General features: G+C 47.8%; 1 protein-coding gene across 1 annotated transcript in view; it reads left to right on the top strand.

Annotated features, from left to right (window-relative positions):
• Positions 1 to 16,667, top strand: part of LOC147700477 (putative cation-transporting ATPase 13A4) — a 567,847-nt gene that overhangs the window by 131,494 nt on the left and 419,686 nt on the right. Inside the window, exon 10 of the mRNA XM_086928422.1 lies at positions 5,956 to 6,126. Coding sequence (XP_086784548.1) covers positions 5,956 to 6,126 — 171 coding nt within the window. The remainder of the gene's footprint in view (positions 1 to 5,955; positions 6,127 to 16,667) is intronic.

Below are 16,667 nucleotides of genomic sequence, written 5' to 3'. Positions count from 1 at the left end.
TTTGTGTACCACTAGGCATTCCATGTGCGTGAAAAACGTTCAGGAAATTCCCGAAGAATATAAGAAATTTACGGATGCGTTCAATGAAGTGGAAACAGAACATTTACCACCACATCGAGTTTACGACTGCAAGATAGAATTAGAGCCGGGATCAAATTTGCCATGCAGTCGTGTCTACGCCTTGACCGAGAAGGAGCATCAACATCTAATGGAGTACTTGGACAAATATCTAGCCAATGGTTTCATCCGGCCGTCCCAGTCGCCCGTTTCATCTCCCTTATTTTTCGTACCGAAGAAGGAGGGAGATTTGCAGACGTGCATCGACTATAGAGCCATCAACAAGATAACCAAAAAAAAACGGTACCCCTTACAATTGATTTTGATGCTTCTAGACCAAGTGAAGGGAGCTCGAATCTACACCAAGCTCGACTTGAGGGGGGCCTATCATCTAGGTCGAATGCGCGAAGGAGATGAGTGGAAGACGGCATTCCGGACTAGATTTGGGCTCTTTGAATATCAGGTGGTGCCCTATGGACTGTGCAATGCCCCAGCAGCCTTCCAGCACTTCATCAACGACGTCCTGAAGGAATTTATTGATCGGTGTGCGATTGTGTACATTGACGATATTCTAATTTATTCCTCAGATGTGGCAAAACATCACGAGCAAGTGAAGGGAGTGTTGCAGAAGTTTCAGGAGAACAAATTGTTTGTGAAGCTATGAAAATGCGCGTTTGATGTGTCACAGGTGGAGTTCTTGGGCTTCGTACTGTCACCGCCCGGAATTTTGATGGATCAACGCAAGGTGGAAGCGGTGACGAACTGGGAATCTCCGAGAAGCGTGAAGGAAGTCCATAGCTTCATCGGATTCGCTAACTTCTATCGGAAATTTATCAGCGAGTTCTCCAGAAAGATTCTCCCCCTTACTAAATTACTGAGAAAAGGAACCAAGTTTGAGTGGTCAAAGGAAGCGGAGGAGGCCTTTCAATCTTTAAAAGAGGATTACACGACGGCGCCAGTCCTATTACATGCTGATCCCTCGGAACCTTTTTACGTAGAGACTGACGCGTCAGACCAAGCAGTGGGAGGAGTGTTATCGCAGCGACACAAGACTACAGGCCAACTGCATCCGATCGCTTATCGATCTAGAAAGTTGACTTAAGCGGAGATACACTATACAATCACTGAGAAGGAGTTGTTGGCCATTAAGGACGCCTTTAAAGAGTGGCAACACTATTTGATGGGAGCCCGTCATCAAGAAACGGTGTTCACGGATCATCGCAACTTAAAATTCTTGAAAACTGCCAGAACTCTCACGCCACGACAACTAAGATGGTCTCTGTATTTTGCAGATTATGATTTTGTGATCACGTTTCGTCCTGGAGCTCAAAATGGAAAAGCGGATGCATTAATCAGGATTGGTACGGAGTTTCACAAGACCGCTACAGACATTCAGCCAATCATTCCCAATGACAAGATCATAGGAGCCACAACCTCCATTCGACTACAGGAGTCGATTGCAAATGTTATCAGTCCAGAGGCCATGCAGAGTTGGGCGGTGGAGGATGCTAACAGAAGGATAATTCAACAAACGCCTTATCATCGGAATGCCTTGTATCTACCGACAACTGAGTTACAGCAACAAGTAATGCAAGCATGTCATAATGACAAATTAGCCGGTCACAAAGGAGAAGCCAAGACTGAGGAGTTAATTAAGAGACATTATTGGTGGCCTAAAATGGCATCGGATAATGAGAAGTATGTTAAGTCCTGTGAGATTTGCGCGCAGGGGAAGTCAGAACGGCAGGCTCCAAAGGGGTTATTGCAACCTCTACCCACACCTCCCCATCCATGGCACTCAGTTACATTAGATCTTATTACAGATTTACCCACTAGTCAAGGATACAACACCATCCTAGTGGTGGTGGATGCCTTTTCAAAGATGGCCCACTTTACAGCTTTAAAAGGGGTTTCTTCAGCCAAACAGTTAGCTGCCCACTTCAGCTCCCAAATTGTCAAGATACATGGAATTCCAAAAATTGTCATATCTGATAGGGGTTCCCAATTTGTGTCCTGGTTTTGGAAGGCCTTTATGGAAGGTTTGGGAACAGAAGTTAGATTCTCCACTAGTTACCACCCTGAAACAGATGGGCAGACTGAAATAGTAAACCAAGAACTGGAACAATATTTGCGGCTGTTCCTTTTAAAAGAAGAAGGAAATTGGTCGGAATATTTGTGGACAGCGGAATTTGCTCACAATAATGCAAAGAACAGCTCAACAGGGTATTCCCCCTTTTTTGTGAACTATGGCAGGCATCCGAATGCTACCATTCGACAGATGGAAACAGCAGTTCCAGCAGTTAAGGAAGTCATGTCACACCTGCTTCAAATTCAGCAAAAGGCTATAGACAATCTACAAGCAGCCAAAGAAAAGTACAAAGAATATGCCGATCGGAAGAGACGTGCTGGGCCATCCTTGGCTAATGGAGATCAGGTCTGGTTAAGTACTAGAAATTTGAGGCTAAAAGGAAACAGAAAGTTTCAACCTCGATTTATCGGCCCATATACAATTGAGGAACAAATTAATCAGGTTACTTATCGACTAAGACTCCCACCATGGTTAAAGATACACCCAGTCTTCCATGTATCACTGCTAAAGAAGGTTTTTGCAAACATGAGAAATCAATCACCCCCAAAGCCAATTCAGTTGGAAACAGGAACTGAGTATGTAGTAAAAGAAATTTTAGACTCCAACAGATCCAGAGGGAAGTTGTATTATTTATTAGACTGGAAAGGCAATGGCCCAGAAGAGCGATCTTGGGAATCAGAGGAGGATGTTCATGCACCGAGATTAATTAGATCCTTTCATCAACGATTTCCCACCAAGCCAAGAAAGAGAGGACCTGCCTTGTTGGGGGGTACTGTCAGGACCCGAACCTTAGGTTCTATTCTTTACTACCCAACTACGACACTAACCGGACCAGATGCTATAGAAAACACTTGGGCAGAAAGAGTGCGGTCCTGGAGACATAAGATGGCCGCCGCTGTTGCCAGGGCAGATAGCAAGTAGGCGTTCCAGTCTCTTAGACCACAGCTGCAGGGAATTCGATGTGCAGCGCGAGCGCCGCGGGAAATGCGCACTTCAACGACGAACCTGACTGGAGTGGTTCGAATTCCTGAGCGAAGCCAATTTCTGAAGTAATATTTCTTGTTTAGAAGCAGAGCGGCCGTAGCCGCAACCTAGTTTAAAGACGCCTTGAACTCGGAACTCGGCGCGTGAAGCCAAGCGTGAGTTGCCGAATAAGTATTTAAGAACTTTTGAGGAGAATTTCGTGATGAGTAAAAGTCAGAGGACTGAAGCATCAAGTGTGAAACAGTGAAGGGGTTTGGAGAAGAAGACCCTGATTTGACAAGTCCGAGCAGAGAAGCAATTTCGCTGGAACTCAGACTCAGAAGAGTAAAGCTAAGTGAACATTCGTTGTTTAGAGCAAATGGTTGTATAAGCTGCTACCTGATTGAAGTTGAAATCGGAGTTGCACCATTTCTGTTGAAAACGAACTAGAGGGAAAAGAAAAGATTATTAGAAAGTTCTCAGTAATGCAAATGAATGCAAAAGCAATGTATATATGTAAATACTCACCAAGAAACTGTTAAAAAGTGAATGACTCAGCTAACCTGCAAAAGAAAAAGATAAGCTAGAGTTAGACACTCAGAGGATCCTAAATAAGAAAAAATACATCATAACAGAACCCCCCATTTGAGGAAACTCCACTAATAAGTGAAGTAAGTGCACTTACTAAGACTATAATTATTATTAGCACTAGTGCTCACCAGAGAAGGAAATTAATATCTCTGTTTATTCTTTTACATAGTGACAACTAATTAGAGGAGAAGAGAATTACTATCAAAAAAGCTCAGAAGAGAAGCTAAGGTCCAGCAGCATAAGGGTGGGTGAGAGAATACTATAGAGACAATAATAGAGTAGACTCCAATAGACAGCAGGAAGGCAGGAATGTAATGTTGTGTTGTTGTTTTAGGTTCCATCGAACAAGTCCACCCAGAAGGCAGCAGTCTGAGGGAACCAACGCAGGACCAGTCTCTTCTCTGTTTGTTATTTTATCCAATTCCCCCGTCCCTTAAGGTAATGATGGGAGGTTCTGTGTAAAGACCTACCAGCATTTCTGAGAGGGATTTGGGTACTAGCATCTCTGTTCCTGTGCAAGAGTCGGTAAGCCAAGATCGAGTTTAGTGTTCTGACATCTACCCTGAGCCCAACCCTCTTTAATCTTTACGTCCCGCCTCTAGCTGAGATTGCAGAGGGTTTTGGAGTCACGGTCGTGTCCTATGCCGATGACACTCAACTGGTGGTTTCCCTAACACAGGCACAGGATGCACCAGCCTTCAATTTTGTGGCGTGCCTGCAAGAACTGGCATTTTGGATGGCAAATAATTGCTTGAAATTGAATGGTAATAAGACTGAGGTGCTTGTGATAGGGAAGGATCCATCAGTTTGGTCACCGGCATGGTGGCCACAGACTCTGGGACCCACCCCCACGCCCTGTGAACGGGCTAAAAACCTTGGGGTATGGCTGGACACCAGGCTCTCTATTGAGTACCACACCAGGCAGGTGGCAGGTGCCTGTTTTGGAGTCCTGCGGGGCCTATGGAAAACCCTGGATGTGCTGCCTACTACAGCCAGGAAGGCCATGGTGCATGCGCTGGTGACATCGCGCCTGGACTATGGTAACAAGCTGTACCTGGTTGCTACCGATAAATGCGTGCAGAGACTCCAAGGTATCCAAAACGCAGCTGCTTGTTTGGTTCTTATGCTCCCGAGGAGAGCCTCCTCAAAAAAAAGCGCTGGATCCCCTCCACTGGTTGCCAATTAGGGAGAGAGTTCTGTTCAAGGCGCTGGATCCTACATAGGACAGGCCCCTCCTACCTGTTTGATCTACTCACACTCTACTCACCGACCCGGCAACTCAGATCGAGCGGGACGGGTCAGGTGTTTGTTCCTACCATCTAGAGAGCTTGGATGGGTGGCCGTTCATTTTGTTTTGTGGCTGCACAGCAGTGGAACAAACTCCCTATGAGCCTCCGGCTTGAGGGCTCGGAGGCTATTTTTTGGAAAAAACTGAAAAATTTCTTTTCCCCTCCGCTAGTACTCCCCCCTAGGGCAGGGCTTTCTAGCTGCCGAGGGCAGTCTGCTCCGCAGGGCAGGGACACGCTAGTTCAGGGTAACCAGGCGCTTTATAAGTGGGATTATTATTATTTTTTATTATTTTGATCTGGGCAGGTTAGTTTGCAAATACAGTGTCTCCATGGAATAATATCCATCAGGTGCCAATGCTGATACTTCATGGAAGCTGAGGCAGAAGAAGGAGCTGGAGCTCAGGCGCTAGGTGGGCTGTTGAGTCTCGGAGGCTCTGAAGACGCTGCAGACCATGGGCCAAAGAGCCCAGGAAGAGGCAATTAGAATAATCAAGATGTCTGTATTATTGATCTGCACCTAGTTTTTGTTATACCTATGGTAAAAATGTAAGGTTGTTAACTAAAAATGCTCATATTTTTCTTCACCCCATGTCCACCTAGCCTAGCAGTGCTCCCAGACTTACTACATCTTTTCCTTTTGGTCACTCTCTCATAGGACTGACCTGGGGTAAGATGTGAGTCACTCAAGTTTAAAGATGTACCTATGTCTTGGATACGTGTGGGTGGTCTTATGTCCTTTGCTTTGAAAGCCAATGAAACATCTGACATAACATACTGTGGAACAAGGGTCTAAGATCATTTTGCTGAAGAATACAAACCCCACTAGAGACAAAACAAAGCATACCTCCTTGATTCGATGCCACAGGGGGGCTCTAAGCTGTTGATGTGCCTTGAGTAGGAGTGGGGAGCTTTGTCAGGCTGTCTGTCCATGCATGATGTTGAACTTCACTATATTTAATCCCAAAGGTGAGAGCGTTCCGGTCACAAAGACACCCCTGCCGAACATCAACAAGCCCTTTCCACGGAAGGTCTACAGTAATGAGGATTATAAAAAAAATATTTTATTCTGTGGGACTGAGCTCATCCAGACAAGATCAACTGATGTAGAGCCGGCAAAAGCAGTCGTACTTCAAACAGGTGAGCCAAGTTGGTCAATGCTTAATGTTACAAGTTTTTTCAATTCACCAACATTCAAGGAGCATGCCTGGAAAGCTGCCAGGTTCAGGTGTTGTAGAGGAATTGTCATGGGACATGTCCCACACCATCCTATTCTTGTTGTGTACTATTCTTCTTCCCATCCTGGAGTAAACAAGAAAGGAGTACATGAGGTATCTTTGGAAATAATTGAAAATTGGCAGGGATTTTCCTTTCAATATTAATGAAAAAAAGAATAGAAAAGGAAAATATGATAGAATAATATCAAAAATGTACATTTTATTGACTCAAATAAATGTTTCCAAAAGAAAGTAACAGTTGAAATTAATGTGAGAATTTAGCCTGGTATATAATGCTCACTAATTCTTAGTGATCACTTTGTACCATGCCAAGCAACCCTTATGATGATTGGTTGTAATTCAACCTTGTAGACCAGTTATCCTAGTGGTAACGTGGACAAAGCAGTCTTAGGCTAAACTCTGAAAGGCATGTGAAGCCAGCTGTAATACCATACACAACCCCCTTGAATACCAAATGAAAGGGACACCACACAGATATATATTGAAAATATATATATTGATTTATTAACTATAAAATCCCCTGGACTCTTTATGAGCACACAAGCACAAGCGTTAAATCACAAGACAGTTTAAAATACACAAAAGTTGCACAATATGGATGAGCCCTAGGGGGCACCTAAACCATATACTAAGAAAGTGGTATGAGAGATACCAATCGGAAAGGGAACAGGCCTAGGGCCTTGGAAATCGCTGGAGCTATTCGAGACTAGCAGTGACTAAGTCGGGAAAGGCCTGCGGGACTCGGGCGCAGTGTTCAAAGTGCACGCACTTTCCAATGTAAAGTCTATGGTGCGTAAAAAGTGCAAAGTTAGATAGTTAGGAACCTTCCGAGTGACCTAGAATGCTGAAACTTAAGACACAGGCCCTTGAGATGTGTACCAGTGTAGGAACACCGGCAGAGCTGAGTTACCTCACCCACAGGAAGCGGGTGCACAGGGTCGAAGTAGTGTCGGGTTTCGTCACGCTGGTCGATGGTGCTTGGAGCTGAAGATGCTGCAGGCGGCTCGATGTGAAGAGTTCCGATGGATCCAAGGGTGGATCTGAAGATGTGAAGACCTGAAAGCAGAGGGGACAGTGTTCAAAGTCACTAGCCAGTGACTACCGTGGAACCAGATTGGAACCAGGCGATGTCGGGTGCAAACAGGCGTTGTCGTGTAGCTTCTCTCTGCAGCCACGTGGACACCGGGGGTCAAGGACGTCCAGGAGTCGGTCACGAGCTGTCTCACGCAGGCTTCTCGCTGTTGGCGGTGTCGGCGACCTGATCAGAGCAAACAGGCTTTGGCTAATGCAAGCCACGCAGGAATCGAAAGATGCTTAACACTCCGACCAGCAAGGTCAGAGCGAGGGATCCTTTTCACAGGAGCTTAGGCAAGTCTTGAGCAACCAGACCCGCTGTGTAGTTTTTCGGTTTCGTCGCCAAGATGGCCGCTGACCACGTGGCTAGTGGCCGGGATGGCGCGTCGAGTGGCACAATGCAAAAGGGCCCCACGCAGATCGTGGAGATGCTGGAGGGCTCTTCTTCGGTGCAAGGGCTGCTCGATGGTGGGGGTTCTCAGTCCCCAAAGCACAACGTCGAGGATGCCTCAGAAGCTGCGCAGTCAGCTTTTCGAGTGTCTTCCAAGAGGTCCGGTCCCACGTCACTCGGTGCCTCCACGGGTCCCTTCTTTGCAGGGACTGTGGACCGGGTTGTGAGAGGTCTGGGAGTCTGGTTCTTGTTGGGCTCTGGGCTCCGGCTCCCGCGGGAGGCGGCGGCAAAGCAGACGTCGCGTTGCTGGTTGGTACCTGTATTCACAGGGTGGCCACTCCTAGGCCACAAGGGAGATTCTCTTCAGTCTTCTGAGCAGCAGCATGTCGAAGTCCAGTCTTCTTCTTTGTTTAAAGTTGATTCAGGATGATCTGAGGTGCTATGGCACTGCTCCCACTCTTATTCCCAATCTGAGGGGTGGATCACCTACTAGGTCCCTCCTCTGGGAGGAACCAGGAAGGGGGGCAGTTACACCCCCTTTCCTTTGTCCAGCTCCTCGCCATGCCTGGGTCTGGAAAGTCCCAGGACCGGTTTGGACTGGCTTATGCACGGGGACACCTTGTGTGCCCCGGGCATGTCTGATTCTATTCAGCCCTGTCCTACCCAATACACAAAACCCTGTCTGGGGTGGTGCTCGCACCTCCCAAGGCAGGAAACCCTTTGTCCAGGCCACCATCTGCCGAGTTTCGGTCAGCAGCAGGAGGCCAGACTCGTGTCTGTGGTGGCAGCATCCATTTTGTGATGCTGAGGCTCTGGTTAACTTTAACCGGGGTTAAGGCTACACACATGTCGTGTCCCTCTACAAGGGTGGAATGCTATCCCCGTCGACAGAACTGTCGAGGGGATAGTATTCCAATTCGTATGACACCTTACTCGACGTGTTTTGATAAAGCCAAACCAAAGATAGCATTTAACCGCAAGGATTATAATGCACTTAAGAGTATATGGTATGGCAATATCCCGGAACAGCTTAGGGAGTGGTTCCCGACAGCTGCAGACAGGCTCAGCTCATGCTAGAGCACCATCTCACATATTTCCAAGCACTCTGCCTCTAGGATTGATGAGGCCTTCCATAGGAGTGGCTGATAGGAACATATGTGTCCAGTTTAGGGTTAGGCACAGGCATACTGTACCTAAGTAAGAGGTGATTACACCAACTTACCCCAGCTGAGTGATCAGCCAGTTGTGTCAAATATGGAGGCCAGGTCAGGGGTGGCACAATACATGCTGCAGCCCCTGGTAGGCCTTGGAAACACCTATGCCCTGGGTACCTAGGGTACACTGTTACAGGGCGCAATAAGGTGAACCAGTTCCAATTGTGTATGCACCTAAGGTACATGGAGTCCATTTTAAGGAGGGAGCAATTAGCCTGGGGCCCTGAATAGCAGGATCCCAGGCCAACTATGTCAAAAACCAGCTAAGCACCAGGCAAAAAGTTTGGGGGTAACCATAGTCAGATATCCACCTTCCTACATAACCCCCCCCCCCCCCAAACGAAAGGAGATAAGGCTATCCTTGACCAGGTAAGCCTATATTGCCTAAGTGGCCATATAAGGAAGTACCAGCTCTGGCTTGGTTACCCCCTGTCTCATGGTCCACTAAGCAATCCCTCACCCTAAGGGTATCTGAGGGTCTCCACCATAGGGAATCTCTACCTGTGGTGTGTCTTTGCAAAGTTAAAGGCTGGTGTTGGGATGGAGTACTGAAGTGAGATTCCTCTGTAGGACTCAGCTTCCTCCAATCACTCTCCACCATGTGTGCCTTTCTTTCTTTGACTGAGTTGCACTGTGCTCTCAGGGTCAACCTCTGGCTACCTAAAGCTGGAGGCTGAGTCCCTCTGTTTGGCTTACTGGAGGGACAGTTCAGGTTTGGACCCTTAGGGTCCCAGGTTTGGCTGTGCCCAACAATATCCATCTGGGGGAGGTCCCTAACTACTTTTAAGGGGGATCCCTCAGGAGTTTTTAAAGTTTGCACCTCACTAGGGCTACTAGTTACGGTGCCCCTACTCTGATGATGGGGGCGCTTTATTTGACAGGGGCCCCTTTGGGTCTCACTGTCCTTCTTGACCTCTGCAGCCCTGGGCTGAGTAAGGCAAGGTAGAGAGGGGCAGGTTACCTGCTCCAGACTGGGTCCCACCTGAGAAGGGTCCACTGCCATCAGAGGCTCTGTCAGGCCAGGCCTAACAACCTCTGGGACAGTTCCTTCATCAGAGGTAAGATCAGTTCCCTGAGGAGGCTGATCCTTGCCTAAAGTCTGGTGGGAGGGAGATTTCTCTTCCTCCTCAATGCTCTCTGTTTGGGTTGAGTGATCCTTCATTTCAGGCTTCACTACCCATGTATCAGTTTGAGTTTGGGCTGTGGCCATCACAGCCCCTCCAACCTTTTCAGGAGGAGACTCAGTTTGGGTATGTGCTGTTACTAGTACAGCCCTGCTACTCTTTTCAGGAGGGAAGTTATCTAAAGATGGGGCTGAGGTTTGCTCAGCCCTCCCAACCTTTTCAGCAAAGACATCTTGGATTGGGGCTGTAGCCATCACAGCCCCACTAACCTTTCCATGGAGATTTACCATTCTAGAATGGGTTTGCTGTTCAACCTCAGCCCAGGCTGAGATTTCCAAATCATTACCCAGTAGGCAATCTACAGGCAAGTTTGCTGACACTGCCACTCTCTTTGGGCCAGTGACACCTCCCCAGCTAAGATTGACTACTGCCATGGGATGATTGGTTTCTATGCCATCAATGTTTGTCACCTGATATTTGGCATCAGGTAAAAGTTGCCTTGAGGGGACTAGACATTCAGCCACCATGGTGATGCTAGCCCCTGTGTCTCTGAAGGCCTCAACTTTCAAGCCATTGATGAGGGGCTCCTGTCTATACTTGCTTAAAGTGTTTGGGCAAGCAGTGAAATTGGCAAACCCCATGCCAGTCTCATAGACAAGAGTATCTGAGTTAGGGGACCTGGATAGACCAGAGTCCACCTGTCCTCCAAAAGTAAACCCACCCAAATTCTTGGGGGTGCTCCCACCACCTGGGGGACCACTGCTAACAGTGACAGGAGGTGCTGGAGCCTTACCTGGAGTTATATTCTCTTTATTGCCATTCTTGGGACAACAGCTATCTGTTTTGTAATGCCCCACCTGTGTACAGGCATGGCAATAAGGCTTTTTCTGGGTTGTAGAAGTGTCTTGGGACCCACCCCCATTCTTGGAGTTTTGGGGCCCTGGGGAAGTCTTTTCCTTACTTTTATCCCCACCCTTCTCTTGAGGCTTGGTAGTCTCTTTCTTTTGGTCACCACCCTGGTTCTTAGGCCTGATCCTGGTTCTGACCCATTTGTCTGCCCTCCTACCCAATTCTTGTGGGGAGGTCAGATCAGAGTCAACCAGGTGCTGATGTAGAAGCTGATTTTGACAATTACTTAAGATGTGCTCTCTCATAATTAAATTATACAATCCTGTATAGTCAGTAACCTTACTTCCCAGCAACCAGCCCTCCAGAGCCTTAGTGGCACATTCAACAAATTCAGACCAGTCCTGAGTCTGTGTCTTCTGGGTGTCTCTGAACATTAACCTGTACTGTTCAGTGGTTAAGCCTAACCCATCAATCAGAGCACTCTTCAGGACCATGTAGTTTCTAGAATCCCCATCACTAACTGTGAGGAGTCTGTCTCTGCCTCTACCTTCAAAGGAGAGCCACAAGATTGCTGCCCACTGCTCCTGAGGGATCTGCTTTACCATGCAGGCTCTCTCAAGTGCAGTCATCCATTTGTGGATGTCATCCCCAGCTTTGTAGGGGGGCACAATCTTACTCAGGTTTCTTGTATCAAAGGACCTGTCTTTATCCTTCTGGATAGTGCTGCCACCAGTGGATCCTAATCCACTCTCTCTAGGCTGTCTTGCTCTAGCAAGTTTCTCTTGGGCCAGGGCAACTTCTAATTCTTGTCTCTGGATCCTCAATTCAGCCTCTCTCATTTTGGCCTCATGTTCCCTTTTCTGAGGGCTAGTCAACTCCCTTCTGGAGTGACCATGAGAACCTCTAGAAGCATGAGAGATGTTAGAGTTACCTGAGTGAGTCCTTCTCCTCCTAGGCTTCTGGTTAAGTCCACCTGGGGGTCTGAATGGGTTGTTACCTGATTCAGTCCCAAATAGGCTTAAGTTAGCCTGGTTCAGTCTACTGACCAGCACCTGACTATTTCTGTCATCATCTGACTCACTGCTCCCCCCTTCTGTCTCTTCTTCCTCTTCCTCTTCATCTACCTGAGGAGCTCCAGTGATGGGCGCTTCCTCATCTACCAGGATGATAGGGACAGGGGTGTCTACAGTGTCATCCTCTGAAGGATGGCCTCCATCAGCATTCCCAGTGGGGTCTGCCTTAGAGGGCTTTAGAGTCTCAGACTGGTCTAAGAGCTCTCTTAGGTGGTCTGTAGTAGGGGAAGGCCCTGTCTTCAGACCCCTTAAGACACAAAGCTGTCTTAGTTCCTTAAAGGAAAAAATAGCAAATTTGGATGGTGCCCTTGGAGGGTCACTCTCAACAGGGATGTTCCCAGTGGAACCCTCTGCTCCAGACATTGCTCTAGTGTGGGTGGATGTGTTGCAATTTACCTACACTGGTGTTTACCTACTAAACCTATCTAGTAGTTGTAGTCAGGGTGTGCTACTCTCTTTGCTCTACAACAACTAAGTTCAGTAGAATTTAAGTATACTAGTCTTGTTTTATATGTACCTAGCAGGTACCTGTGTGATCTTTCAAATGATAATCTCAAAGATTGTAATGGTAAAACAACAGCAAGCTCAGATCCCACCGCTGCCACCAATGTGAGAAGTTGGCCTGGTATATAATGCTCAATAATTCTTAGTGATCACTTTGTACCATGCCAAGCAACCCTTATGATGATTGGTTGTAATTCAACCTTGTAGACCAGTTATCCTAGTGGTAACATGGACAAAGCAGTCTTAGGCTAAACTCTGAAAGGCATGTGAAGCCAGCTGTATTACCATACACAACCCCCTTGAATACCAAATGAAAGGGACACCACACAGATATATATTGAAAATATATATTTATTTATTAACTATAAAATCCCCTGGACTCTTTATGAGCACAGAAGCACAAGCGTTAAATCACAAGACAGTTTAAAATACACAAAAGTTGCACAATATGGATGAGCCCTAGGGGCCACCGAAACCATATACTAAGAAAGTGGTATAAGAGATACCAATCGGAAAGGGAACAGGCCTAGGGCCTTGCGAATCGCTGGAGCTATTCGAGACCAGCAGTGACTAAGTCGGGAAAGGCCCGCGGGACTCGGGTGCAGTGTTCAAAGTGCACGCACTTTCCAATGTAAAGTTTATGGTGCGTAAAAAGTACAAAGTTAGATAGTTAGGAACCTTCCGAGTGACCTAGAACGCTGAAAATTAAGACACAGGCCCTTGAGATGTGTACCAGTGTAGGAACACCGGCGGAGCTGAGTTACCTCACCCACAGGAAGCGGGTGCACAGGGTCGAAGTAGTGTCGGGTTTCGTCACGCTGGTCGATGGTGCTTGGAGCTGAAGATGCTGCAGGCGGCTCGATGTGAAGAGTTCCGATGGATCCAAGGGTGGATCTGAAGATGTGAAGACCTGAAAGCAGAGGGGACAATGTTCAAAGTCACTAGCCAGTGACTACCGTGGAACCAGATTGGAACCAGGCGATGTCGGGTGCAAACAGGCGTTGTCGTGTAGCTTCTCTCTGCAGCCACGTGGACACCGGGGGTCGAGGACGTCCAGGAGTCGGTCACGAGCTGTCCCATGCAGGCTTCTCGCTGTTGGCGGTGTCGGCAACCTGATCGGAGCAAACAGCCCTTGGCTAATGCAAGCCACGCAGGAATCGAAAGATGCTTAACACTCGGACCAGCAAGGTCAGAGCGAGGGCTCCTTTTCACAGGAGCTTGGGCAAGTCTGGAGCAACCAGACCGCTGTGTAGTTTGTCGGTTTCGTCGCCAAGATGGCCGCTGACCACGTGGCTAGTGGCTGGGATGGCTCGTCGAGTGGCACAATGCAAAAGGGCCCCACGCAGATCGTGGAGATGCTGGAGGGCTCTTCTTCGGTGCAAGGGCTGCTCGATAGTGGGGGTTCTCAGTCCCCAAAGCACAACGTCGAGGATGCCTCAGATGCTGCGCAGTCAGCTTTTCGAGTGTCTTCCAAGAGGTCCGGTCCCACGTCACTCGGTGCCTCCACGGGTCCCTTCTTTGCAGGGACTGTGGATCGGGCTGTGAGAGGTCTGGGAGTCTGGTTCTTGTCGGGCTCTGGCTCGGGCTCCGGCAGGAGGCGGCGGCAAAGCAGACATTGCGTTGCTGGTTGGTACCTGTATTCACAGGGTGGCCACTCCTAGGCCACAAGGGAGATTCTCTTCAGTCTTCTGAGCAGCAGAATGTCGAAGTCCAGTCTTCTTCTTTGTTTAAAGTTGATTCAGGATGATCTGCTGTGCAATGGCACTGCTCCCACTCTTATTCCCAATCTGAGGGGTGGATCACCTACTAGGTCCCTCCTCTGGGAGGAACCAGGAAGGGGGGCGGTTACACCCCCTTTCCTTTGTCCAGCTCCTCGCCAGGCCTGGGTCTGGAAAGTCCCAGGACTGGTTTGGACTGGCTTATGCACAGGGACACCTTGTGTGCCCCGGGCATGTCTGATTCTATTCAGCCCTGTCCTACCCAATACACAAAACCCTGTCTGGGGTGGTGCTCGCACCTCCCAAGGCAGGAAACCCTTTGTCAAGGCCACCATCTGCCGAGTTTCGGTCAGCAGCAGGAGGCCAGACTCGTGTCTGTGGTGGCAGCATCCATTTTGTGATGCTGAGGCTCTGGTTAACTTTAACCGGGGTTAAGGCTACACACATGTCGTGTCCCTCTAGAAGGGTGGAATGCTATCCCCGTCGACAGAACTGTTGAGGGGATAGTATTCCAATTCGTATGACACCTTACTCGACATGTTTTGATAAAGCCAAACCAAAGATAGCATTTAACCGCGAGGATTATAATGCACTTAAGAGTATATGGTATGGCAATATCCCGGAACAGCTTAGGGAGTGGTTCCCGACAGCTGCAGACAGGCTCAGCTCATGCTAGAGCACCATCTCACATATTTCCAAGCACTCTGCCTCTAGGATTGATGAGGCCTTCCATAGGAGTGCCTGATAGGAACATATGTGTCCAGTTTGGGGTTAGGCACAGGCATACTGTACCTAAGTAAGAGGTGATTACACCAACTTACCCCAGCTGAGTGATCAGCCAGTTGTGTCAAATATGGAGGCCAGGCCAGGGGTGGCACAATACATGCTGCAGCCCCTGGTAGGCCTTGGAAACACCTATGCCCTGGGTACCTAGGGTACACTGTTACAGGGGCCAATAAGGTGAACCAATTCCAATTGTGTATGCACCTAAGGTACATGGAGTCCATTTTAAGGAGAGAGCAATTAGCCTGGGGCCCTGAATAGCAGGATCCAAGGCCAACTATGTCAAAAACCAGCTAAACACCAGGCAAAAAGTTTGGGGGTAACCATAGTCAGATATCCACCTTCCTACTATTAAAAACTAGTGGGGAATAAAAACAAGGAAGGCAATAATTTCATCTTTGTTTTTTCCACAAGTGTCAATCTGAAAAAGTAACATTGCAATCACCATCAAACTCTTCACAGAGACAAATCAAGGCTTATTTATGAGAGGTTTACGTCGCGTTTGCACCACGTAAAGTGGTACATGGTTGAGGCAAACCTCGAAGTCAGATTTATGAAGCCAGGCAAGTGGAGTTCTGGACTTTTTGGTTCCGTCCAGAGGTGTCAGGGTACAACACCCAAAGACCCCGGAGTTCCACCTGCCTTGGTGCACAAATGAACAGAAACACGGGCTTCTCGATGGTGGCGTCAAAGACCAAAGGTTTATTACTGCAGGGACACAGAAGTCACAGAATCTACACACGGGCAGAGACTAGGAGCCTGTTCGATTTGTACAAAGAGGGCTGCTCCTTATATACGGTTTTTTATGCTAGGGGCAAATTCTTTACATGTAATACATTCCCAAAACCTTTGTGTCTAAAACAATAAATATTTGGTGTTACACAGGAACCGTCGATAATATCTGAGGCCAAACATTGCGAAGAGAGGGGTTCCCACTAGTTTGTCACAATTCCCTGTCAATATTGCATTCAGGACCCGGACCGCCTCATCGTAAAGTTCGTTACCTCCCCCTAATAAAGATTCAGAAAGAAAGAAACAGAGCCAGGTGTGGAAGATAGAAAAGTGGGATAAGGGATGTTTGTGGGTTGTAAATGGGCAAGGCTACCGGCTTCGGCCGCCTAATCATGATCAGGTACAATGGACACGAAGACCAGTTTGGCAGGACTGGCCTCGGGCAGAGGAGGCAGCCTTTGTCGAGTCATGCAGCTACAGCGTGATCTGGTTTAAGGTGCACGTGTCATGTAAGAGGTGAATCTCCGGCTAAGGCTACGTGTCCTTAATCAAAGTGGAGTGAATGAAGTGATCAGAGGCTATTGCATATGTGAGGGCAAGGAAACACAAAATGGCGGCCATGATCTAAGATGGATGCCATGGGTATATCAGAAATATGTCAATGGAAGAAGTGCTCTTGCTCATATCGTAGCGAAAACACTAGGATATACTAAATGGATCATTTGCGGTTCACTGATACCAATATTAGGTATTTCCGACAAACTTGAAAACACGGGTTCAAGTCGTCACGGAACCGTCACGGAACCTCAGACCCTCCTTTTGCCCTTACATAGGCAATTACTTAGTCTATGTCAGAATCTAGTTCTATGCTCATCAGGTCAGTGACATGTTGTTGTATCATCATCCTTTCTCGTGTCTTTTCTCCAAACGCAGGTGGTTTTCTGAGACAAGTCGTAGCACAAAGACTACACAGAGCAGGAC

Source organism: Lissotriton vulgaris, chromosome 7 (genome assembly GCF_964263255.1).
Source record: "Lissotriton vulgaris chromosome 7, aLisVul1.2, whole genome shotgun sequence".
Taxonomy (NCBI): Eukaryota; Metazoa; Chordata; class Amphibia; order Caudata; family Salamandridae; genus Lissotriton; species Lissotriton vulgaris.
Note: the sequence above shows the minus strand (reverse complement) of the source record. Positions and strands in the feature narration are given on the sequence as shown.